This window comes from Oryctolagus cuniculus, chromosome 4 (assembly GCF_964237555.1).
Source record: "Oryctolagus cuniculus chromosome 4, mOryCun1.1, whole genome shotgun sequence".
Lineage (NCBI taxonomy): Eukaryota > Metazoa > Chordata > Mammalia > Lagomorpha > Leporidae > Oryctolagus > Oryctolagus cuniculus.
In genome coordinates, this window is record NC_091435.1 from 64,686,539 (window position 1) to 64,713,920 (window position 27,382).

At 40.3% G+C, this 27,382-nt stretch overlaps 1 protein-coding gene across 1 annotated transcript in view; it reads right to left on the minus strand.

Annotated features, from left to right (window-relative positions):
• Positions 1 to 4,567: 4,567 nt before the first annotated feature.
• MORC1 (MORC family CW-type zinc finger 1) overlaps positions 4,568 to 27,382 on the minus strand; it is a 247,048-nt gene continuing 224,233 nt past the window's right edge. Inside the window, exons 27-30 of the mRNA XM_070072071.1 lie at positions 18,263 to 18,350; positions 16,718 to 16,771; positions 8,012 to 8,206; positions 4,568 to 5,381 (exon numbers count right to left, since the gene is read on the minus strand). Of these exons, the coding sequence (XP_069928172.1) occupies positions 5,250 to 5,381; positions 8,012 to 8,206; positions 16,718 to 16,771; positions 18,263 to 18,350 (469 nt within the window). The 3' untranslated portion in view covers positions 4,568 to 5,249. The remainder of the gene's footprint in view (positions 5,382 to 8,011; positions 8,207 to 16,717; positions 16,772 to 18,262; positions 18,351 to 27,382) is intronic.

Here is a 27,382-nt window from a genome sequence, read left to right on the forward strand (position 1 = left end):
GACAGGCATTTCTTGGTCTTGGGTAGGAAAACACAGTTATCAAAAATTGCCTCACAATTCCAGTTCCTCTCATTCGTTTCTTATACCAAAATAAATACTAAATGGATCAAAAATGTTTAAATGTAATCAATGTAATTGTTAAATCATTATAACAAAATAAAGTAAAATCATTTTAGAATTTTTCTCATGGGTGCCAGCACTGTGGAACAGTGGGTGAAGCTACCACCTGTGATGCCAGCATGCCATATGGGACAAGTTCCAGTCCTGGCTGATCCACTTTTGATCCACTTCTGATCCAGCTCCCTGTGAATGTACATGGGAAAGCAGGTGATGATGGCCTAAGTACTTGGGCCCCTGTACCCACTGGGAGACCCAGAAGAAGCTTTTGGCATCTAGTTTTGGACCAGTCCAGCTCCAGCCATTGTGGTCATTTGGGGAGAGAAACAGTGGATGGAAGATATCTCTCTCTCTCTCTCTCTCTCTCTCTCTCTCTCTCTGTGTGTGTGTGTCTCTCTGTCTCTCTCTGCCTTCCAAATGAATAATTTTTAAAAAACCAAAAATTTTATCATGGGAAAATTCCCTATGACTACAAAAGGATGGCAAAAGGATATTAAACCAAACTATGGTGGGCCCAGCCATTTTGCTCTTTTTTGCCCTTTTTTGCCATTGCAGACCCTTGCTGCCTTGCACTTCTGGGGCACGTGGCCTTTGGGCAACCCGCACCATGATTTCTGGGCTGCTTCACTTCCAATCCAGCTCTCTGCAATGGCCTGGAAAAGCAATAGAAGATGGCCGATGTCTTTAGGCCCCTGCACCCATGTGGGAGACTCCGAAGAAGCTCCTGGCTCCTGGCTTCAGATTGACGCAGCTCCAGCTGTTGCGTCCATCTGGGGAGTGAACCAGCGAATGGAAGACCTCTCTCTCTTCTGCCTCTCCTTCCCTGTGTATCTCTAACTAAAGAAGGAAGGAAGGAAGGAAGGAAGGAAGGAAGGAAGGAAGGAAGGAAGGAAGGAAGGAAGGAAAAAGCAAGCATAGTGGCGCAGCAAGTTAAGTCACTTCTAGGGATGCCTACATCCCATACGGAAGTGCCAGTCTGTGTCTCAACTACTCCACTTCTGGCCCAGCTCTCTGCTAATGTGCCTGGAAAGAAGCAGATGATGGCTTAAGCATGTGAGTTCCTGCCACCCACATGGGTCTTTCAAATAACTAAGATACATCTTTTTTAAAAACAAGGGAGTGGTTAAATAGTCTGTATGTTGTAACTGGAGAGTTGAGGCTACTTACATTCAAGGTGACTACTGATAAGTGACAACTTGGCCCTTCCATTTTTCTGTACATATTGCTATTGTTTACTTTGGATTTCCTTTGTTCTTTTACTGGGAGAATCTACCTTCACCTTCTTTCATTGTGAACACCATGGTTATTTGTTTCTGTGTGTAGTCCATCCTTAAGCATCGTTTTTAAGGCTAGATGAAGTGGTGACAAATTCTTTCAATTTCTGTTTGCTATGGAAGGTCTTTATGTCACCATTACAGGATTACTTAGAAGTAACCAGAAGCAAATCCACAAATTAAAGAAATCAATATATCACACGAATGAACATTTTTCCCATGAAATTGAGATTTTAAAGAGAAATTAAAATAATTAAAATGAAATATTGGAATTGGAAATGAGTAATTTAATACATCAAATAAAAAAATGCAGTGGAAAGCCTTAACAACAGACTCAGTGAGCCAGAAAAAGAATATCTGAGTTAGAAGACAAATCTCTGGAAATTGCACAGTCAGACCAAAAAAAAAAAAAAAAAAAAAGAAGAAGAAGAAGCAGCAGCAGCAAAAATAAGAAAACTAAAAATCAGTGTTGAAGATTTATGGAATACTATCGAATGATCCAACATATGGGTCTTGGGAATTCCTGAAGGCATGGAGAAACAGAATGGGTTATAAGACCTTTTTAGTGAAATAATTACAGGAAACTTCCCTAATTTGGAGAAAGTAAGGGATGTCCACATACAGGAAGCACACAGAACTCCTCATTGACACGACCAGAGAAGATCTTAACCATGACACACTGTAGTCAAAACTCTCCACAGTAAAACATAAAGAAAAGAGTCTAAAATGTGCACAAGAGAAATGCCAGATTAATTTCAGAGGATCTCCAATTACACTCATAGCTGACTTCTCATCAAAATCCTACAGGTAAGAGAGAATGGGGAGACATATTTCAAGTCTTAAGAGAAAAAACTGGCCACGCCCCATCTGCCCAGGCGAGGTCGCTGCCCTCCGCACCCTCTCCCCCGCCTTGCCCACTCTTCTCTTCCCCTTTGAGGTGGGGGCTGGGCTTGCCTCCTCCTCAGCTCCATTTTTTTTCTAGCCTCCCGCCTTCCCTTTTCCCTTAACCTGAGCGCGATCTGAGCTCCTCTCCGCCTCCTTAGAGTGGCCGCAAGGTCTTTTAGCTTTTCTCCTTTCTCGAGTCGTAGAATGCGGCCCCTAAAATGCCTATTATGCAGATTCAGCCACAGATGGATTCCTTGACAGAACCACCACCCTCCTCCGACAGAAGAGGGCAGCTGTTGCAGTATCTAGTCCATCTTAAGAATTTCAGAAATTTCAACAATCAATAACACAATAAATGTTCTGGTTTTTAAATGTGAAAAAAATATATATATAGGGATTGATGACAAAGCTATTTTCAGTACTCTAGAGTTTTATCTATAGTTTTCATATTGTTACGAAGATACTATTTTCAGAGGTGAATTGCATTAGTGCACTGTATATAAACACTGAAAATATATAAAGTATACATAAAATTTATCATCTTAAACACTTAAGCGGGGACTGACACTGTAGTATAGTAGTCTAAGCCTCCACCTACAGCACTGGGATCCTATATGGGCACTGGTTTATGTCCCCCTGCTCTTCTTATCCAGCTTCTGTTATGGCCTGGGAAAACGGAAGATAGCCCAAGTGCTTGGGGCCCTGCACCCACATGGGAGACCCAGAAGCAGCTCCTGGTGCCTTGCTCCAGCTGTTGCGGTCACTTTGGGAGTGAACCAGCAGATGGAAGACCTTTCTGTCTGTCTTTCCCTCTCTAACTCTACTTCTCAAATAAATAAAATATAAAAAAAAAAACAATTTTTAAGTGAGTCACTGATTTTAAATTCATTCACAGATGTTTTTGTATAATTATCACCACAATCCAAATCTATAACTTTTTTGTTTTTTTTTTTTAATTATTTATTTGAAAGACATAATTAAGGATCTTTTCATTCACTGGTTCACTACTCAGATGGCTGCAACAGTTGAGGCTGGGCCAGGCTGAAGCCAGGGGCCAAAGCTTTTTCCGGGTCTCCCTTGTGGGTGCTGGGACCATTCTTTGCTGCTTTCCCAGGCACATTAGCAGGGAGCTGAATTGGAAGTTGAAGAGCCAGAACTCCAACCGGCACCTGTACAGCATGCAGGCACTTCAGACCGCAGTTTAACTTGATGATCCACAGTGCTCCCCTACAACTCTTTTCACCTTGTAGAACTGAAACTCTGTACCCATTAAACAGTAAATATTCATGATAAAATCTATGATTATGACTGTTAAGTATTAACAGATAAGTGGAATCATATACTATTTGGTTTTGAATGGTTTATTTCACTTACTGTAATGCATTTAAGGTTTTATCTGTGTTGTAGCATGTGTCCTGTTTAAGGCTAAAATAATATAAGGAGAATTCATAAACTTCATGGGATTAAGAAAAAGCTATGAATGGATTTTGAAATTTTTGGGCCAAACCAAATTTAGCTGTTAATCCCTTTTCCCATAAACACTGTGAAGTACATTTGTATTCCATTGTGTGGATATATACTATTTTTTGTTATTTAACTATCAAACTATCATTAGAATATCTGGGTTGCTTCCACATTTTAGCTATTGTAATACTGCTGTGAATGGGTGTGTAAATAAATCTCAAGATCCTGCTAAGAGAGAGAGAGAGAGAGAGAGAGAGAGAAACTGTCAACCCAGAATACCGAACCCTACAAAACTCTCCTTTATATTACCTTGTATACACTAATGGTATTGGGAATGGTAACTAAGTGGTTGAATAAAGGAATGGGATAGGGTTGGCCCTGTGGTGTAGCAGGTAAAGCTACCGCCTGCAATGCCAGCATCCCATATGGGCACTGGTTCAACTCTTGGCTGTTCCACTTCCAATCCTGCTCTCTGCTATGGACTGGGAAAGCAGTAGAATATGGCCTAAGTCCTTGGGCCCCTGCACCTTTGTGAGAAGACCAGGAGGAAGTTCCTGGTTCCAGGCATCGTATCGGCACAGCTCTGGCCATTGCAGCCAATTGGGGAGTGAACCAGCAGATGGAAGACCCTCGCTATAGTGGATGGAAGACCTATCTCTCTCTCTCTCTCTCTCTCTCTCCCTCTCCTTCTTTCTGTGTATAACTCTGACTTTCAAATAAAGAAATAAATCTTTTTTTAATAAAAGAATGGGATGAAGAGTTTTGCTATATTTTGTTGCACATGTTCCACTGGTGTGTGTACATTACATGAATTAAAATTCCACAAGTGCATTTTAAAGCTTTTATTGTTTTTACACAACCTTACAGACATTTTTAAACAAATAAAACAGTTATTAAGGAAAGCATAAAACACATTCTTTATATATGTGTAAATGTAAAACACAGCTCTTATATATGTGTAGTTTGTACACATAGTATACTGAAGAGGTTTATTCTTTTCCTACAATAATAAAAGTATGATATAAACAATTTCTCAAGAGTGTTGGAGGTATTCATATTCTCTGCCTCACTGGTTGCTGGCTGCAGTGGAGAAAGGGCACAACGTCTCTCTTTTTCAACATACACTTCAAGAGGAGGGGATTCTATATTCCTTTCAGTATTTATTTTGGAAACTACTGTGTTCAAGTTTTTACAACCATGTAAGTAAAACCTAAATTTGAGCTTAAGTGAATTTTCATTTTTCTTAATAGCTGACATGGGAATTATAGAATTCTAGAGATTATTTCTGACAGAACAGGAAGAGTCAGGAAACAAGCTTGGGATATATATATAACAATCATAAATGAGCCATCATTTAAGTACACAATTTTCTTAGTGTTCCACAGGGCAAACTTTACAATAACACCAATAATGAAAAAAGGTTATTTTTTGAAAAGAATGTTCCAATTTTCTTAGCATCATTTAAAAAGGAATTATGTTTTCTAACTTAACTTGAGAAGACCTTCCCTTTTATTCTAAAGTAGAACTATATCCCTTACCTACAGTAACTTTATTGAAAGTGCTACAGGAAAGGAGATTATCTTCTTTAAGCAACGCTTCTACGTAGGTGTCAATCTGCTCCAGGTCACCTGATGGACAACCCTGGAAAAAAGAAGCAACAGTCACACCAGTGAAAGAAGCTACAGTTCTCAATGCTGTAATCTGTGCCACCTCCTACATCTTCCCTACAATTTATGGGGCAGCAACACCAGCCTTGCATTTGCAGCCTTTCAAACTGTTTCCTCATCTCATCTCATCTCATTTTGTGCTCGCAAGCAGGCAGGACTTTGGATCATTTTTCCTTCTTCAGCGGAGGTTAGCACAACTGGTGTTCCTCCCTGCCTTTTTTTTTTTTTTTTAATTTCCTTTAGTTACTGATCAGGACCTAAGATTCTTTCCCCTCAATTTTATCATCCTCTATTAGTGTCTCTCGCCTCTGATTTTTAAAATTCATCAATTGTTAGCCTTTTCAGCAAACAGATAATTTTGACTTCTCTTTTTCTCTTCTTCCACTTTTGCATCTTTCCCCACAACCTCTGGCTCACTGCCCTGATCTCTGTCTCCATCTTTTCCTTCTCTCTTTCCCCTCAACTCCCTCCCTGGGCTCGTTGATACATGGAGAGATCCTTGGGACACACACTGCCTCCTACCTCATCAAAATCTCATTCCCCAAGACCCAACTCTGTAACTGAGCCTACAGGTAAGACAATTTTTAGGAAAGATTGCAGAAGCAACCCCAGCTTTATTACTGCCCCCATACTAAGTGTCCAACACCACTATGTTCCTAGTCTTTCCTTCCGTCCTCTGGTTCCATTTGATGTGCTTCCCTCCTTCTTCCCTAGATTTGCTTAGTTATCTACCGAGGATGAACTGAAATCCCAGTTTTATGCCTGGGATCCTGTTCCTGCAAATCGGTTGTAATACCAACATGTAACTCAATTTCCAAACATTACTGACCCTGAGAAGTGTCCTGTGACCCTTCCTGACACTAACAGCTTCTTGCCCTATGAGGTTATAGTCCAATCTTGTGCTACGATTCTCCACCTGGCAGACTGGACTTCCTCCTGGCATTTTAGGTGGGTTCCATGCCCAGTTTCTTTATGTGCCTTTCCTATTCCATCAGCTGTGGGTCTACCTCATCTTGATTCTCTGCTCTATTCTTCTGTAGCTGCTCTGGCAATGACAGTCAGTAAATATGAAAAGTTCAAGTAGAGAGGTGAGAGCAGTGTATGTGGACAGGAGCCCTTTGATTACCTCTCCAATGACACTAGGCAAAATGGTTCATGCTCATTCTCTGTTGACCAAGTCCTTCACCTCCCTACCAAACACTGAATAAAACAAAGTAAATTAATATAATTACCCTAGCTACTCAGGAGGAAACCTTATAAAGCAAGCAATTAATGAATTTAGTAAATGGTTATTTTTCCTTTCCTCTTTCTAGCAAATACACATTTTTTGTTGGAAGATCCAGCACTTTTCCAGTTATTTTTTGCTTGTCAGAAAATGCTATTCAGATTTTATAATATAGTTTCTTTGCTTTTTTTCTAGTTTTATTGTTAGTGAAACAACTGTCACTGTGAACTTGTACCAGTCTCTACCTCAGATCTGACACAGCCACAAGCACCAGAAAGCGCTCCACTCAAATCCCACTCTCACAGCAACAAACAAACTCAGAGTGACTGAAGCAGTGTTGTTTACAGGAGCACAAATACAAGTGCAAATTATAGTTAGCATTAATCATCCTTTTTATTTCAATACTGTAGCTTTCTAATTGTTGGCCTAGGTCACCAAAGGGGACATTAAGTAAAAATATTTTCTGCATTTCCTTTTGTACTTAATATGAAAAGAATTCTATATAAATAAAAACATGTATAATTGGTTTGAAGGGTGAGTGGGCTTCCACCTTAAAATGTTGACAACTGGGACTGAACCTTAAGTAGCATGGTTTCAAAGTCCATGCTCATCATCTTCTATACTGATGTATAGCGAGATTCCTTGTACCACCTCCAAACCCTTTACGGGCAACGGAACCCACTGGTCAATCCTCCAGGCTTTCTGCAGGTGACTCAATTCCTGTTCCATCACCTTGCATGGCCCAGTGAGGTCCTGTGTTCTGTCCCAGCATTCAAGGTCTATAATTACAGGATGCCACATATTCCACGTGCTCACTGTTCTGGCTTGGATTACTCTATTTGTTTATAACCTCCACACGAAAAAGATTTCAGGTTTGTACTTCATCCAATATTTCTATGTGCTATCATAGTAGTTGAGCCCTTCCTCGTTAGCTTAATCTATCACAGAAGCTCAATTTTTATGCGTTATAATATGCAGATGAAGCTGATGGCAATCTGTACTTATACAATGTTTAGCCTACAAGGTTAGAAGAGTGTATTTTTGTTTATTTATTATTTATTCATTTTTGCTGAAAAAAATGTAAATAAAGAATTCCCATTGGACATACAGTACTAAGAACATATGAGGGTAAGCATCCTACACCAAGCACAGAGATTCTGATTTACTTAAGATAAAGAAGAAAATCAATTTCTAAAACATTCTAATGTATATGTTATAAATTCATCAGTGATTCCCAAAGGATTATAAGTAGAGAAAGAGCTGGGTTAAGTGACTTGTCTGGGGCCCGTTAGTGCATGAAAATGGTAGAGAAGGAAGCTAGCTTAGTGCTTTTTTCACAGACTATATTCCCACTACTCAAATAAAATTTCCTCACTCACCAGCTGAAGTTTCTGCAACAGTGCTGCCAGTCGCACACGGAGATTCTCCAGTTTATCCTCAATAGTTTTCCTTTTTTCTTCACATTGCCCCAGAGCGATTTCGTTAAGTACCCCTCTTCTATTTGCTTCATAGATAATGGATTGCAATTTTCTCTTTATTTTTTTTTCATATTGGACCATATAAACATTCTGGATCTGGGAATTTTATTAAAAACAGTTTTAGTATATTTTTGAAAATTATTTTTCTCCTTAATATCATAAGACAATTTAATATTCCAACTCTGCATATATATACAAAATGCTGCCTCTGTTAAGTGCCATTGGAGGTCTAAATTCGAATTATATTAATGCCCTCAAGGAACATATGCTCTGATGAAAGAGAGAAGAAGAGGAAAGATGTACAATATTCTAGTCATTATAACATAAGGATGAGTGCTGTGTTCCACCATGAGCCCAGAAGCTTTAGCTTTGAAATGAAGAAGGAACCTCATAAAGGTGAAATTTGTTCTCTCACTGGTGATATCAGATTATCCAAAGGACTAAGGAGGCAGGTGCCATGGCTCTCCACAGTAACAGTAAATAGTAGCCAATGACAGAATTGTCAGTCTGTGGGGCTGTCTTAGCAGATAATGCAGTATTATTAGAACTCAAGTCTGTAGTTATCTAAAATGCACAAAAGCTATAGGAAGAGGAATTCCAGCTCCCATCACTCTTCTTGGGTTCCTTATCTTGAAGAAAAGAGTACAGTCACACATTTGACTCAGGAGTATTGGCTGCTTTCCAAGGTTTTATGTTGTGCCAGAGGCACCCATGAAGTAGGAAGAGGTAATGAAGAGGCCAAATGCTTCCATTTCAGATGATGTCAAACTGCTTGTATCAACATTTTGGAAGGGTCTGAAGATATTCAGAGACAACCTTACTCAGCAAACCCCATTCTGACAAACACTTGAATGATTCTGTACTAAGGAGATTTCTATGCTCTACTATGAACTGGTTGTATCTGTCCTTCAAGGCCTCCCATACCTTCCTCTACCACATTCACTAGTAGGTTTAGACCCTTCCCAGACACTGTTCATCTCCCTTCTGTTACCCACTCTTGGTCCCATGACTTCCTGCTCTTTCTTTTTTAAACAACCAATCAAATCCCCCAACATATATGAATTTCTGTCCAATGAACATTAACTAACACTTCTCAAATCCAAGGCACTGAATTTGATTATAGATGATGCAAAGATATATAAAATAGTGTGCTTTCAAGAACATCCTAGGCTACAGGATGAAACAATACAGGTGTGCAAAGGACAAAGGACATTGTGCTCCTGAGTAAGGGTCAGATATTATTAGAGTTGAGAGAGTGTGTGGATTCTCCATTGCATGAAAGACTTTAAAGTCTTGGCTCACAGGATTTGACTTGGAACTTATATTAGTAACTTATTCTCTGATTATGTGCATTTTTCATATATGGTTAATTGAAAGGAGTAGTTAGGAGCAGGGACCGAAAAAATATTCTATATCATCAAACATGAGCTGCATAACATGTGTGTGTGTGTGTGTGTTGCTATAGTAGTAGTAGTAGAAGGAGCAGTAGTAGTATCATCACTGTTGTTGTCATGTGGTAAATGTGAGAGCTATTGTGAGATACATTGATTGCTATTTAAAGAAATATCAGATTGTTCACAGTCTTAAGCTGCCGGGAAGTTTGTGTGAGGCAGAATTATCTTCTGAAATCCCTAATCTGGATCTGCCCACTCTTCCCTTATTTCCTGAGTGCTAAGCCTCATTCTTCCAGGATTATATCACAGTGCCATGCTCTTGTTGCTTGTCACTTTCTCTGTTCAGTAGGAGCCATATCAAATCTGCATAAGGCTCATTGCTTGCCTCAGGTCTCTGTCTTAACATTACCTTCCTTAAAAGAATAAATTACCTTCCTCAATACTTTTGGCCTTTTATCTGAAATAGACTCTTTTTTCCCACCCCCCTCCCTGCACACATCACTGTTTTTCTGGCCCTGCACAACTATTTTATGGCACATAATATTACCCTTATCTATTAATGTGTTTATCATCATCATTATGCAACTCTGCATTACACTCTGTTTATGTGGCTGTTATCGTTCTCTCCCTTTAAAGTGTGACTTCCATGTACAAAAGGATTTGGATATCTTTACTCCATATTTCCAAGGCCTGGCACACAGTTAACACTCTACACAAGGAAGTAAGGACAGCAGAGAAGCAGCACTTGGAGCAAAGTAACTAGTAGCCAATGACAGAATGGTTAGGGAGAGACGAACAAAGGAATTTCAAACACATGGGACAATCATATAGACTGCATTCAGATGTCTCGGCGGAGAGTTCACTTTGGAACAACTTCAATTCAACCTACAAGAAGCTGATGACTTACAATTAAGGCAACTGCCACCTTTTCTGGAAAGCTTCACAGATGTTTCCTAGGAAGGCTACAGGCAAACCCAGAGTGACAACTCCACAGCCTAACAGTGGGTAGGATAAATGATTCAACTAGGCTGGAATAAGGGGCCATGGTCATATCACATAGTTCAGATGTCACCAGCCTCTTAGTTTTTGGCTTTGGAACTCAACAATTTCACACCTTCCTGAATAACAATAATTGGAAACACTTCTTAACTAAAAAAAAAAAAAAAAAAGGCAACAATAAAAAAAACAAAACAAAGAAAAGCAAAGAAATAAAAAATTTAAAAATCAATGTTCTTTGGAAAATCAAGAGTATCACTCCTTAGCTATAAAAAGGAACATGATCCTGACATGCTTGAGTGGACCTGAAACGATGCTTAATGAATAAGGTAAATTGCAACAGGACACATAGTGTATGATTTCATTTCTATGGCATTCCTGAAATGACAAAATAATAAAGATGGGGAGCAGATCAGTGGTTGCCAGGAATTACAGGTATTTGAGGAAGAGGGGGCACAAGTAAGTGTGACTATAAATGGGTAGCACAAGAGAGAGATGTATGGTAAGGAGATTCTATTTTCATTTCAGTGGTGGTTACACAAACCTACACATATGATAAAATGACATAGAACCACAAGCGTACATTTTACCAAGAACCTTGTTTTGATGTTATAATAATGTGAAGTGTGAGCACTGGGGGAAATTGAGTGATACATACATAGGACTTCTCATACTATTTTTGTAACTTAGTATGAATCTATAAATGTTTCAAAGTCAAAAGTAAAAAACTAAAACTGAAGAGAAATCTCAACATTGCTCATCCAGTACCAAGAACATTTATTTGACATACTATTTTCACTGAATATCGTCAGTGTCTCAAAGCTGACACTTTTGTAACCAGGAAACTATTTTCTTCCAACACTACTGTCCTCTCCTGGTTTATTCACCTGCCTGTCTCAGGTAAACCTCTCCAGGAATTTTCTATAAAAGGTATCAATTTGGACAACTTTTAAAGGTCAATGGGAGGGGCCATCGCTGTGGCATAGCAGGTAAAAATGCTGCCTGCAGTGCTGACATCCCGAATGGACGCCGGTTTGAGTACTGGCTACTCTACTTCCAATCCAGCTCTCTGCTATGGCCTGGGATAGCAGTAGAAGATGGCCCAAGTCCTTGGGCCCCTGCACCTGCGTGGGAGACCTGGAAGAAACTGCTGGCTCCTGGCTTCGGATCAGTGGAGCAGCCAACTGGGGAGTGTATCAGTGCCCTCCTCTCTGTGCCTCTGCCTCTCTGTAACTCTGCCTTTCAAATAAATAAATAAATAAATTTAAAAAAAAACACACACACACAAAAATAAAATAAATCAGCTCCCTGCTAATACTCCTGGGAATGCAGTGGAGGATGCCCTGAATGCTTGGGCCCCTGCCGCCCCTGTGGGAGACCTGGATAGAATTCCAGGCTTCCGGTTTAAAAAAAAATTCAATGGGAAAGGACATAGGACATATAGCTGTATTAATATTTCAATTAAGCTGAGAATTGCCTTAGAATTGAGAAGAGACTTAGTTCCACTCCTGACTTTTATAGAGGTATTTATGATGGAACAAAAAATGGAATTCTTTCTAAATTCTATTAATTCATAGCAGAATTAGGATTTGAAAGAAAGGATATTCAACTGAGACTTAAATTTTCTTTCTTGAATTCAAAAAGTGAGAGCTCCAGCAGCTTTGCAGCCCCAGAATCCTAACAAGTTTGTGTCAAGTAAGGAAGGAATACACAAGTTACAGATTTTGTGCCATACAAAGTGGGGTAAGTGTGTGCTTCTGTAAGCAAGCAGGACAATGGAAACAGTCAACTTTAATTCAACTCAAATATCAGTATCAGGATGCATTCAAAGGCACTGAATGCCACTGGGATAAAGAGCTTGATAAGAGAAGATTATTAACTTCAAGGATTGTATAATATAAATATAATTACTATATAATATATAATATATGTATTATATATAATAAATATGTTTTATAATATATTATATAAAATATATAATGCTAACACAAGGCAGAATTTTTAATTAGGGCTACAGAAGAGCTTTGAGGTTCTCTCAGAACACAGAGGTCAAGCTTAATCACCGAAGAGACTAAGGCAGGCTTCACGTAGAAGATGATATTAACCAAGCTCTATTCAGAATGGAAGGGAAATCTGGAGACCCACTGTGCGTTGGGAGAGTAGATAGATTTTATGAGGACAGCATGAAGCAGACCAATGTAAGTAGACTGGAGCAACTCTGGGATACTCCTTTTGGATGGAACAGATGTCCTGTGAGAAAAAAAATGAATGGTAGTGGCTGGGGTCAGGTGGTGGAGAAGCACTAACAAATCATGAGTCATTCACTACTGTTATGGTAGTTATGAAAACCACTGGCATGGTCAAGCTGAGACGAACAATGAGACGTGTGACTCGTATAGCTTCTCCACGTGCTATGTGTACATTAGCCAGGTTGGCAATGCTACCATGAAATATGTGAGACAAGCTACTTATGAAGGAAAGGGAGGTGTATTTGGCTCACTGTTTTGAAGGTTCTAATAGACGCTGGACAGCCCCACTGATCTGGTCTCTGAGGAGATGGGGAGATGGCAGGGATGGAACATTTGTGCAGGAACAAGCACATGATGTGTCAGGAAGCAGAAGAGCATGGCTAGGCTCAATTCAGTATTTTGTAACAACCTTTTTAGCAAGAACTACTTGCCAAAGGCATGCTCCTAACAACCTAAGGACCTCCCACTAGACTCACCTCCTAAACACCATAACTGAATCAAATCTCCACCCTCTCAGCACCATTACCATGACTCAGGTTCAAAGTCCTTCCTGAGTTTATGGCAATGTGGTTCTAATCAGTAAGAGTACACACCTCAAAGCAAGTTGCATAAATTTGTCCTCTACAATGAATCTCAAGAATTTATTCAAATCATTTGTTTCATACTTTCGTTAACTTTTCTTTGAAAGGCAGAAAGAGTGGGAGAGAGGAGAACAGAGTCAGAGATCTCCCAACTGCTGATTCACTCCCCTAATGCCCTCAACAGCCAGAGCTGGGGCAGGCCAAAGTGGGGAGTCAGGAGCTCGGTTAACATCTCCTATGTGGGTGGCAGGGGCCCAGCTGCTTGGCCCATCACTTGCAGCCTCTCAGGGTGCTCATTAGCAGGAAGCTAGAATCAGGACCAGAGCTAGGACTCAAACCCAGGGCACTCTGAATTTACCCATGTGGCACCTTAACCACTGTGCCAAACACCAGACACCAGAATAACTTTTATAACTATACACTTAAACTTAATAATCATTTGGAACATCCTTAAAGCCAAGAAGTTTCATTAGGAGAGAAGTCATGATTCCAATTGTTCTATTTGGCTTGTCACATTTGTTTCAACAGGAACTCTTGATCTCGATTGTTTATTTTGGTTTCATTTCTAGAATCCAGCACTTTGGGGCGGACTCTGTGCCACAACATATTGGTTGCCACTTGTAATGCTCTCAGCGCATATCAGAGTGCTGGTTTGGTTCCCAGCTACTCTGCTTCTTATCCAATTACCTGCTGATGTGCCTGGGAGGCTTCAGATAACGCCTCAGGTGCTTGGGTTCCTGCCACCCATGTGGGAGACCTAGATGGAGTGTCCAATTCCTGTCTTTGGCTGGGCTCAGCCTTAGCTATTGCAACTACTTGAATAGTGAACCAGTGGTGATTCTCTCTCTCTCTCTCTCTCTCTCTCTCTCTCTCCCTCTCTCTCTCTCTCACACAGCCTTTCAAACACATTTTAAAAATCTTAAAAAACCATTTAAATATTAGTGAGATAGAGTAAAACATATATTGAAAACAAATTTTATCTTTTAGTCTATGTAAAAAAATGTTCATAAGTAAGTCTTCACACTGCAGTATGTATTGCTTTTCAGCAAAGCATTGTTCAAAAATAAATATATTCACTTTTCCTTTGAATAGTAACAGGAAAATAGGAACTACAATCCCCTGCCCACTTCATTCCTGTTGCATATCCCAGTCCAGGAGGCACTCAACAGAAACTCTAGAGGCAAACATATCAACAAGGGTTGTTAAGTTTTAGGGCACACCCTAAAATCTGAGTGCTTTGTGCTACAGCCATTGTAAGAAGGAATCTGTTTTCAGTTCTCATTTTCATTTCAGGATTCCTCAGTCATATGTCTTTTGGGAATTTACTTCACAATTCTTTCTCATTTCTAAAACATGAATATTCAAATGTACTCCATGACTTACAAAAGAGATGAGGCAGAGCCTCTGCTTATAGTCATGCCTGCACATCTCCAGGGGGTGTCGTTTACCTCCTAGTTTGTAGAGCTGCATGTTTTCATGAGAGTTTTATGGAAGATGGCTGTAAGCATAAACACATGAAGGAAGATGCTAAGGCATGTGTGCTAGTGATAGAGCTGAAATACAATGTGAGAAAACACAGATTTCCAAAAAGACTTAACATTTCAAACTTAATCTAAATGCCATGAAAATTTCTAGGCTGTCATGGCCTGCCTCTACTATTAGTGTGGGTACCTCTATGGCCATCTTGGCTCTCATATTAATCCTTTATGTTAGCCTCGCCAAGTTCACAGCTTGGAGTTCTAGTTCCCTTGAATGTAAAATAAGGGAGTTGAAAGTATTTGAGTTTTTGAGGTATTTCTATAGTGTAAGTGAAAGATATAACTCCTGATTCCCTCACAAAATCTTTAAGGAGTAAGATGCATGGCATTACTTGATGAATGTTTAAAAAAAATCTTCCCAGAGAGAGAACGGTTGTGATTCAATACACACAAAAACAGTATTAGTGGTTTTGGAATAGTTTCAGAGGAGGGATGCATCTCTTTAAATTTGCTTTACTTTTTATATTAGCATAATTATAACTACTTATATAATAAAGGAAAATCATAAAGTTAAAAACCTATAAGGGACTGGCATCATAATGCAGCAGGTTAAACCGCAGCCTATAATGCTGGCATCTTATCCTAGCACCAGTTTGAGCTCTGGCTTCTCCATTTCTCATCCAGCTTCCTGCTAATGTGCCTGAGAAGGCAGTGGAAGATGGTCCAAGTGCTTGGGCTCCTGTACCCACGTGAGAGACCTGGATGAAGCCCCTGGCTTCTGGCTTTAGCCTGGCTCAGCCCCAGCTACTGTGGCCATTTGGGGATGAAAGATTCTCTCTCTGTCTCTCCTTCTCCGTAACTCTCCCTTTGAAATATAATAAATAAATCTTTAGAGACTGGTGCTGTGGCACAGTGAGTAAAGCTGCCACCTGCAGTGCATATGGGCATTGGTTTGAGTCTTTGCTGCTCCACTCCTGATCCAGTTCTCTATTATGGCCTGGGAAAGCAGCAGAAAATGGCCCAAGTCCTTGGGCCCCTGCATCCACATGGGAGACCTGGAGGAAGCTCCTGGCTCCTGGCTTTGGATCAGCCCAGCTCCTGCCATTGCAGGAGACCTCTCTCTTTCTCTGCCTCTGCCTCTCTGTAACTCTGCCTTTAAATTAGTACATAAAACTTTTAAAATAAATAAATAAATCTTTTAAAAATGTTAAGATATCTTTTGAAAAGAGAGATATCAAATTTTTTGAAGTAATTTAAAACTTTAATCTACAATTTCTGCATTAGTCTACTGTTTCAAAAATTCAGTGAATATATTTCCTAGAGACTATGAACATTCCACTTCTTGCTCAAAACACAATCCTGGGCCGAGTGCTTGGTATAGTATTGGAGATGCTACTTGGGACACTGCATCCCATTTTGGAGTGTCTGTCCCCACTTCTAATTCCAGATTATTTTTGATGTACACCCTGGGAGGCAGCTAGTGATGGCTTTACTACTTTGGTCCCTGTCATCTAAGTTCCTAGCTCCTGGCTTCAACCAGGCCCAGCCCCACTCTTAAAAGCATCTGAGGAATAATCAGAGAATGGAAGATCTTTCTCTCTGTCTATTTGTGACTACCTCTCTCTCTCTCTCCCTGTGTTTCAAATAAAATGAAAATAATAAATTAAAATTAAAAACTATAATCCTGCTCTGAGTGCTTCATAAGTTTATGTCACAGAAAGATTTATATTTTCAAATTCAAAAAGATATTGCTTTATGACATCTGATATACCACACATTAATCTAAGTCTTGATAAGTAAATGTAAATTTGATTTTCTTCCAAACTCAACATTTGGAAATGTGTGTTGTTTCTCCTTCGGAACACAGGGTCATTTAGAATTTAAATGGCTACATTGAAAGGAAGCTTACCTGGTCCAAACACATTTGCAGGATTCTGTTTGTCTGCTCTGGGCATTGCTCCAGCTGTTTTCATAAATGATAATAGAACAGGATATTAACTTTTACAGAAAGAGCTGTCTGCAACAGAGCTACAACATGTAAGTATCCAGTATAACAAGCCATCAAAGCCTCAAACTGGCCAACTCTGGTGGTACTTCGGATCTTTTCAATCTAGGCCTAATTAAATTAATTAACTAAATTGCAGCTCACTTCATTCCAGAAAAGGATTAAGGCAGCTTACATAAATAAATACTGTGTGGTTTTTTAAAAACACAGATTAGAAAATTAAATGATAAAATAATAAATATTCAGAGATGTCAAGAAGGCAGCTGCAATATTGATTTCTTGAAATGCAATTTCAGAGAAATAGACTGAGAAGTCCCACACATGTGGAATAATAGTCAGAGATGAGCCGAGGTCACCTCAAAACAGCATTAAACAGAGAGAAGAACGTGGTCGTCTCCATCAGCCAGGCCTTGGACGCATCAACACTGGAAATCATATAGAGAAGGGGTTGCCATAAAGAAGAAGGGAGAGAGGGAAGAATGAGAAATGTGTTGTCATGGAAGTCACAAAGGAAGTGCATCAAGGAGAAAGGGGCAGTTGGCCTGAAGACCTCAGAGAGGCCAGGGAATGTAAGAAATAATGATGGCCACTAGTAACCCTGACAAGAACAGGTTCAGGTAAGTAGTGGAGTCAGAAGCTCCATGGGAAATGATGAGTTGAGAACAGAAGGTGAAGATGCTAAAATAAAGATTATAGGCCAGAAAACTTGGGACTTCAAGCAGGATCTGACTGAGGTAGATGGCACCTCCACCAGATTAATAATTTGTGCCTCTGCACTGGTATCTCATGCATCCAACGTCTCCATAAGCAGCTCCCTCCTACACTGCACTGGCCCCTCCCCTCCACTTGTGCAACAACTCTTCCTGGCCACAGACATGCACACCTCACACAGCTTCACCCCAGCCCTGTGGGCACTCAGTCACCTGGGGACTGTGTTCATATCAAGCGTGGCCAATAGCTGTTCACCCAATAGCTGATCAATGTTTCCCTTCCAGTCATATACTGTACTTTCCCCAAGTAGTTCAGTAAACACCATTGCCTTCCCATTTCTCAGGGATGTGTTAGTGACTCCAGCTAAGACTAGCACTTTGGGCAGTAACAGGGCTACCCAATCTCCAGTTCAGCTATCACAATCCTCACAACAGGAAGCTGAGGAAATATACCTAAGGCATGGACACTATTTTTAGTGGAAGAGAGGGAAGTCCCATTTCTTTTTATCTCTGCCACTTTCTGTTCTAGTCTTTAATATCTTCACATTATTTTACCCATGGCCACGATGATTTCACCTGTGGCTTTAATTCTGTCACTCATTTGGTGTGAGGATTCCCATCTTCATAGAAATTAGCCACTCACCACCCTCTTATTGCTAACATTTGCCATTTTTCTTCACTGAAGATTAATTTCAGGTCACTATGTCATCCTTTCAGAATTATAAAACAGCCAGCTTACCTCCGAACTTGCTGCAAGTTCTTCCCCAGATATGTAGTCCAGTTCCGATGGCAGCTGGTACTCAGGGAAAAAATACAGAAGGATCTCCCTAGGGAAATAAGCACAGCAGAAACAGCATGCCAGGACAACCGATGGACCAGTCTCCTGTCAGAACTGGGTTCCTGAGTAGCAAACACCCTGGCAAAGATGAACATTAATCCCCCTCAAATGCTTTTACCATTGTAAGGAAGACTGCAGAGGGGGTCATGGGTGTGGTTTTAAAAGGGCAACAAGGGGGACCCTTCTTGTGATGAAAATGTTCTGTGTTTTGACTGTCTGTGTCAGTATCTTGGTTGTGATACTGTTCTGTAGTTTTGACAGATATTACAACCGGGAGGAACTGGGTAATGGGTTCAAGGGATGTCTGTATTATATTTTACAACTGTATATACATCTACATTTATCTCAAAATAAACTTTATGAAATAAAAGAGAAGGGGGAAGAAGGGGAGGGGAGAATACAGGAGAAGACAGAATATAGAGGAGAGGAGAGGAGAGGAGAGGAGAGGAGAGGGAGGGGAGGGGAGGGAGGGGAGGGGAGTGAGGAGGAGGGGAGGAAGACCTTAAAGTGCCTACCAATGTACCAGTCCAGGAAAACCCTGCACTGCTTGAGTGTTCTGCAAAGAATTCAGGATCTCAAACCTCTTGGAAAAAGACAGGCTGCCTGCAGGCTTACTGACTTTCTTTTTTTGCTGGAAAACCGAGGTTGAACTCTTCAGAACAATTCCTTTCATTAGGGCCCCCAGGAATCTTCTTAGAAATCATATATTAACCCTGTAACTCTTTCCAAAAGTGGTGGTCATGGTTCTGACAGGTACATCATTTTGCCAAAAGGCAGTAGTACCCACCCTTCTAATGTGACAGCTTTTTTAACCTTAATCATCTAGATGACATTTCATACCTAGAAAATATGAAATTTAGAAACTTATAGCTATCACGTCTTAAAAATGCATAATGAATGTGCTCCAAGATCCTCATGGATATTTATAAAAAATTTAATTATAAAATAATACAATATATCAAAGATTAAACTGGTCTTTCTTAATTTAAATTCCTAATATTAGAAGTACAGTATTTGTATTACAAGGAGGTCCAAACCAAAAAGTTAAAATTCTTAGCATTACCCAAACAGCAAATTCTCTCTCTCTCTCCTCTCTCTCTCTCACGCCCTCTCTCTCCCTCTCCTTCTCCACCTCTCCCTCCCCTGAGATTCTGTGCCTGGACAGTGAGATGAATTGAGTAGGAATGGGGTGAAGGGGTCTTCTAGGTATATGAAAGAAGAAACCAGATGGCACAGAAAGACTGGCTGCAGTGAGTCCTGGGAAAGGGGAGCCTGGTCAAACTTACGGCAAGTTCAGGTGGACACGAGGGGTGAGCAGTCTTCTACACCAACCATCTCTGCTTTTCTGAGTGTTTGTCCTTTCCATGGTGATTATAAATTCTTTTGTGTTTAGAGTTAGAGCAAATCAGCTACTGCCTAAATGTAACTATTAGATAACCAAGCAATAGACGGCAGTGGTATTTGTTGGGGAATGAGTGAGGGTTAACAGTCAGGTTGGAGAGACAAAGAATTTTAGATTAGTGTTTGATTATTCTTAACCTGTGGGAGACAGAATCTACTTCAGACATTATCTGTAAACCTAAACAATTTCTCAAACATGCACTATTATTTCTATAAATGGATAGGTACTATTTTAAATTCAAACATAATTTCATGTAAAGGCTTTACCTAAATCATAATAGTCTTTGTTATGTTATGCTTTCTCAGATATATCTTGAACCCCTACCAACACATAGCCTTTGTTCTGGGTCCTTCCAGAGCCTGGCATCATCCCCTACGCTAGGAGCCCAGTACGTTCTGGTGGTGCTGATTCAGCATCCTAGGGAATACAGACAAGGAAGGAGGATATTCCAATAAAGTGTGATACATGCTCAGAGGAGAATGAGAATGAAGCACCATGCATACCGAGAGCAGCGGCCCTAATTCATATACGGACTCAAACTAACAGCAGTTAGGCAAGTGTGGGGAATGGAGGCATGTGAAGGCTACCTGCACTATACACTGGCAAATTATCTCCTTAAAGTAAGATATCTGAGACCCCTGAATCAGAGCTTCCTACTCATGAAGTTTCCAAAATACGCTAAGCACTGCTGTATGTTTTAAGTACATAACTTCATATAATCTGCGGAAGCTCTGATTGAGCAGTTACTCCTCTTTTGAGCCTTCCTGGTTTCCTGACCTTTAAGAACACCTTCACCATCAGGCCAGTCGGGTCCTTGTATTCTCCTTTTGCTATCTCCCTCCAGGCCACTCCAGCGTATTATGGCCTTTAAATCTCTTCTGCCTAGAGTTGTTGCTAACTAACATTTCCCATGGGGATACAGTCCAACAAGACTGACCAGAGAAGACAAAGTACTCGACAACTTCCATCTCCTAAATAGAAACATACATATATTTTTCTGTAAAACTAATTCAGGAAAACTATTAGATACTACTTAAGCAAAAACTCTCAGATACTAACATCACATACGATCTGACTGTAGATGTTTAAGAACGGTACAATTCTTGCTATTGTCTTGAGTTCCTTTCTTCAATGGTATATCTTACCAAACCTTGCTGTCAAACTGCAGGTTTCCTTTAGGACAGACACAGTGATTCTTTAATCTTTGAAAGACCCTTCAAAGGAGGTGGGCCAAGAGGCACACAGCACAAGACTATTGAAATTAATCAGTATTCATTCACTGCTACCTGTGAGTTAAGCAAATGCCATGTATTTTGGGGCGGGGGGGGGCTCCAGAACCAAGTGCTGTCATTTCAATGAGACTCTTGTCCCTCATAGGAACAGCCTCTTCCTTGATGTATTTACTCACAATTTTCCTCCCAGATATGACAACAAAATTCGGAATTTGACTTTAACATTATCTCTCATCTTAAGAATTTAAGAGTAAGTATCTTTGAGATCTCTTCCACAGTTATTACTCAGATCCTTGACCTTAGCTATAATGAACATATCAGATGACTGTTTACAGAACCCATATTCACATCTGCAGGTTATAATTGAAAACATTTTTTAGAATTGATTTATTTGCAAGGCAGAGAAACATGCAGAGAGAGAGAGCAAGCTCCAATTTACTGGTTTGCACTCTAAATGCTCACAATGGTTTGGACAGGGCCAGGGCTGAAGCAAGGAGCCCGAATACAATCCAGGTCTTCCATGTGAGTGGCAGAAACCCAATTACTTGAGCCATCATTTCTGACATCACTTCTGACATCTGACATTACTTCTCTCCTGTGATATGGGAGAGAAACAGGACTCATTAAGTCAAGCCCCTCCTTACCTGACATGTAGCTATCTCCTAATCTGACTCTGCAACCACACAGCGCCAAACCAATCTAAAGTATAAGTGCTCACACCTTAACTGAAGAGCCCTCCAATATTCCATTAATGACTTCCCCAGCCTGTGTACATGTCCAGGATAGCAAAATATGCATGATATTCAGCCTTCCTAGAGAGGTGGTAGTGAGCATCATTGCCATTTTGAGCACGTTATCAGCAAAATAAGAAACTGCCTGTGCAGAACCGCAAGCTGGGTGCACCTCAAAGTGCCCTGTGCCAAATGGGAACCACCACACTTCCCCAGCAGATTAAAAACCCTTGCCCAGCCCCTCGCTCCTCTCCCTAAGCCAATCAGCAGAACCATCCCGTCTCTCCTACACTTGAGCATAAGCCCCCATTAAACCTTGTCTGGGTTGCACACTGGCCTCTTGTTAACTTCTATCACAAGAGAAGCAAAGAACCTTAGGTTGGTATCACCAGGGTTTGGCAGGAAGCTGTGGTCAGAAGCTACAGCTGGGAATTGAATCTGAGTTCTCAATACAATTTAAACAATAGCCTACTTAATTGGCTTAGTCTCACCTAAGAGAAAAAGGCATCTACTTGAGGTTGACTAAAACTCTTCTTCAAGCTAGTGAAAATTAAGGTGAAGTAGAAATAGTATGGCTCTATTTTCCTAAACTAGGAAACTAAAGTGGCTTTCTTTGAAACTTCTTTTTGGTATTTTTAAAATTTAAGAGGGAGCAGCTGTTGTGGCACAGCATATTTAAGCTGGTGCTTGGGACAACTGGACCCCACACCAGAGTGCTGGTTCAAGTCCCAGCTTCAAACCTCAGCCACTTCCTAACCACTTTCCTGCTAAGGCACATTCTGGAAACAAATGATGGCTCAATTATTGGGTTCCTGTGAACCAAGTGAGAATCCTAGACAGAATTCTGGACTCTTGGCCTCAGCCTGGCCAACCTAGGTTATTGTAAACATTTGCCTTGTGAATAAACATATGGGAAATCAATCTCTCTCTCTCTCTCGTCTTTCTCTCTCTCTCTCTCTCTCTGCCCCTTCCTCACTCCCCTTCCAAACAAATAAATGAATCTTTTTTTAATAAATGAATCTTTAAAAAACTGAGACATAGCAGATTAAGCTGTCACCTGCAATACTGGCATCCCAAATGGGCTGCAGTTCATATCCTGGCTGCCTCACTTCTGATTCAGCTGCCTGCTAATGTGCCTGGGAAAGCAACAGAAAACGGCCATGTACTTGGGCCCCTGCATGCATGAGATGCCCCTGGCTTCAGCCTGGCCAAGTCTTGGCCGTGTGACTATTTGGATAATTAACCAGCAGATGGAAGACCTCTGGCTCTCTCTCTGTCTCTCCCTCTTTCTCTGTAACTTGGCCTTTCAAATAAATAAATAAATGATCTCTATAAAAATAAATTTTAAAAATTAAATAAGATTTAAGAGAACGTAAAGCGAGTGTGTGCTTCTATAGAATTGAAATGAGTGAAGTCTGCTTTTTTATCACATGTTACAACACATCAATGAACTGAAGCAAGGCATTACGATTTAGCAGTTAAGAGCAAGGACTGTGAGATCAGAATGTCAGGACTGCCAGACTGTGTTTATATAATGCTGAGCAAGTTGCTTGAACTTTATACATAGCATTTTCTTGTCTCCATCTGTAGAATGGGAACAGTAAAAATATCAATTCATAGGATTATAATAAAGCTTCAGAGTGATAACATATGAAAAGGCTTTAGTAGTGGTACATAGTAAGTAAGTGTATAACAAATACATACTGTTGTCATTACCACTGTTGTTATTCAAAGTGGTTTGAAATTTGGCATTAAAGCAATGTTTAGGGCCACATGGTAAAACCGAATACCCTGGATCCTGGTTCATCTTACTTAGCTCTAGCTTAATGCGACTGAATTTCACCCTATTACTTGAAAATGTTTTAATGTTTGGCAATACTATCCACTGATTTTTACATATCTCTTTCGATGCAATTAAAAATAATCTTTTGGAGTGGACATTTGGTTTAATGGTTTTTGCCTTTTTGGGATACCCTCACCCCATCACAGAGTGCCTGGTTTGAGTACTGGTTCTGCTTCTGATCCAGTTTCCCAGTAATGTACACACTGGGAGGCAGAAGGTAATGGCTCAAGTACTTGAGCTCCTGGCACAAATAGGGGGGACTTGGATGGATTTCTTGGTTCTTGGCTTCAGCCTGACCTAGACTTGGCTGCTGGGGCAATTACAGAACTAATAAACAGACTCTCTCTCTCTCTCTTCCTAATAAAATGAAAATAAATTAAAATGCTTTTAAAATTTTAAAGTAGTGCTTGAATATGTATGAGTATATGTTAGATATGGCATAAGAAACTTAATCTATTACTATTTTATTTAACATGTAATAATCCAATATGCTTTCAAAATTATTCTATTTGAAGATTGCAAAAACTAATATACATAAATGTTATACTGAACATAACATGTAATAGAAATGGACACTTCTAATTAATTTATTCAGTATGCATTAATCAAACAGAGATGGTTGACCCAATTTTGGCAGTGTAGAAATGGATGAGGAGGATTCCAGGTCCAAAGAGAACCAAGTAGAGTGAATAGTCTATAAGATAGCACTTTTTCATGTATGCTTGTCATGTGACAAATAAAAGATATATAGAGAGTAGAAGGAGCATTGTATCCAAAGCACCATATGTAACCAGCCACAATCTGTATGTCATGAGGAGTCTGAAGTCTAGTTAACTCAAGGAATAACATGTGGTTCAGATATAAAGTACTGCAGCCTACAAGAAATCTGTTTCCATGGGTGAAATGGGAGAAAATATACTGCATGTTGCTGAAGGCAGAGAGAAATTTGGTCAAATGAAGAGCTCTTTTTGTTCCAGTTAGAAGTTTTGTATTGTGTACAACTTTTTTATCACAGCATATTTTTTATAAAACAATCACCACATAAAATTTAAGCTAGTACAGAATAGAGCTGATAGATGAACACAGTCAGCTTTCAAAGTGCTCAGTTGATAAGAGCGTGATGATTCTAAGCACTACAGGGTCTATTAGGGATGGGCTTTGGAAAATTTTAATGTTCGATTATGACTAATGAAACAAGTGGATGCACTTTAAAGTCTTTGATCACTCAATCAGATTATTCCCTTTTTGATCACATATTACTCATTAAAATACACAGAAATGCTACGCTTGGACAAACAAGAAAATTTAGCCAAGTAAAAAATAAGGAAAATTACAAATCACAAAAAGAAAGCTTATCTAACTGTGAAAGAAAGCTAAGCATTCGTACAAACTGCTATGACACTCTCCGATGGGTCTCTCCAGGTCACACATTGTGCAGAGGAGGGAAATGTGTATACACATAAAATGGTGACTTGGAGCATGGCAGGCCAAAGCAGGGAGGTCTGGGCTTAAACTCCATTCCTTTCTTAGTCGCTGCATAATTATCCACACAACTTTAAATATGTTAATTAAGGATCTATAAACTACAGTTTCCTTATGCATTAACAATACATAAAAATAGTATTGGTCTTATAAGTTTATGGGAATAAGGAATAAGTTTATAAAAATATGGTGCTGGTACTTCAGCATAGAAGATTAAACAGCTGCCTGCAGTACTGGCATCCCATATGACCTTGAGTTTGTGTCCTGGCTGCTCCACTTCCCATCCAGCTCCCTGCAATTGTGCCTGGGGAGGCAGTGGAAGATGGCCCAGGTCCATGAGCCCCTGCCACCCATGTGGGAGACCTGGAAGAAGATCCTGGTTTCTAATGCTGGCCTGGCCCATCCCCAGCTGTTGTGGCCATTTTGGGAGGAACCAACGTATGGAAGATCTCTCTCTCTCTCTCGCTCTCTCTCTCTGTGTCTCTCTCTCTCTCTCTCCCCCTCCCTCCCTCCCTCCTTCTCTTCCTCTCAAATACATAAATCTTAAAAAAAAAAAAAAACAAGTTCATAAAAAATACTTGAGTGTGGCCAGCATCATGGCATAGCTGGTAGAGCCACAGCCTGTGAGGCTGGTATCCCACATGGGTGCCGGTTCGTGTTCCGGCTTCTCCACTTCTGACTCAGCTCCTTGCTAATGGCCTGAGAAAAGCAACAAAGATGGCCATAGTGTTTGGGTCATTGGCACCCATGTGGGAGACCCAGATGAAACTCTCAGCTCCTGATTTCAGCACTGGCCCTTGCAGCCCTCTAGGGAGTGAACCAGTGTATAGAGAATCTCTCTTTGTTTCTCCCTATCTCTCTCTCTCTCTGTAACTCTTTCAATGTAAATCAATAAATCTTTAAAAATAATTGAATGAATTTCAAAGACATAATAAAGTTTCAAAAATGATAGCTGTATTAAATCAAGAAGAAACTGTTGACCTGTAGTAATGTTCCAATCATTGGATATGTGATTATATTCATATACTTTAATGATATTCACACATTTAATCAGGTATATAGGGGTGCATTCATACATAATTTATTGCATACTACCATGCTTTGGTGACCAACTTTTTCCTTTTAATTTTTATTAATATAAAAATAATAGATTTCATGCATTTCACAGGGATAATTCTAAGAAGATAACCGTCTCACTTTTCCCTGCCTCAAGCCCCTGAATCTTAGAACCAGTAAATAATAAAACAAAATTCAAATTTATGGCTATCCAACTTAAGAGCTGAAGAGCTTAAATATTACTTCTAGAAAAAAACACTAACACAGGGTAAGAAACTAGTTGGAGAAACCCATCTTTTGGGGCTATATTATATCCCACAGACAGTATGATATACATTCATCTGGACTATTGGATAAGTGACCTTTCTCAACCTCCTAATATCCTAAGAGTTGTGTAACACTGAAGTATGGCCCAGTTTGTCCCATTGCCAGGCTAGAGTAAGCTTGCCAACCAAGACATAAAGGCAGATTTGCTGGGTCAGAATTTGATGTTCAGGAATGCAATCCTCTGGTTTCAGTGCCACATAATCAACTTGTCCCTAAATTCCTTAGTGTCATTTATGAAAATGGGTCCTGATGCAACATTAACGTCAATCTACCTTCATGACAATATAACGGAATGAGTCCTCTTTCCTGGGGAAGAACTGAAGTTACGCATGAGTCCTAAAGAACGGCAAGTGGGGCCTTCATGCCCATGGCAGTGTATCCCTGCATCCCTGGATACTGCTGCACAGACTTCTGGCAACTCCAGGACAGCTGCAAGTTGAAGCTCATGTCTACGGTAGAGAGCAGTCTCCCTTCGGGACCAGGGCTTGGTGCCAGAGTAGAGTAGAGGCTGTGGTCTTTTATACACATGGCAACCTCCACCTTTCCCCGTCCTCCTTCCTGACTCTACACTTGGAGAGCTCACTCTCATCTCCTGGAAGATTCCTGTCAGTCACTGGTGGGAACTTCAAGGCTACTGTCCTGAGGGAAAGAATCATTCCAGTTAGGGCCTGTTGTGTGCTCTCCTTGGCTCAGACTCTTACCCCCACAGACTCCTCAAAGCCCAGCCAAAGTCTGTGAGCCTCCACAAAGTCAAGGAGGTACACAATTAGGTGGTGACATGGTTGGTTTCCACCTTTACCTTCCTACATGATGCCCACTTTGAAACACTCTGGATACAGAATTCTTTCACTGGTAAAGGGCTCTCCTCTGACCGGACCCTGTTTGGAAAAGCCCTGAATCCTGGACTTCACCTCTTCCCTGAGGTAACCTGGGAACTGGGAGAACTAG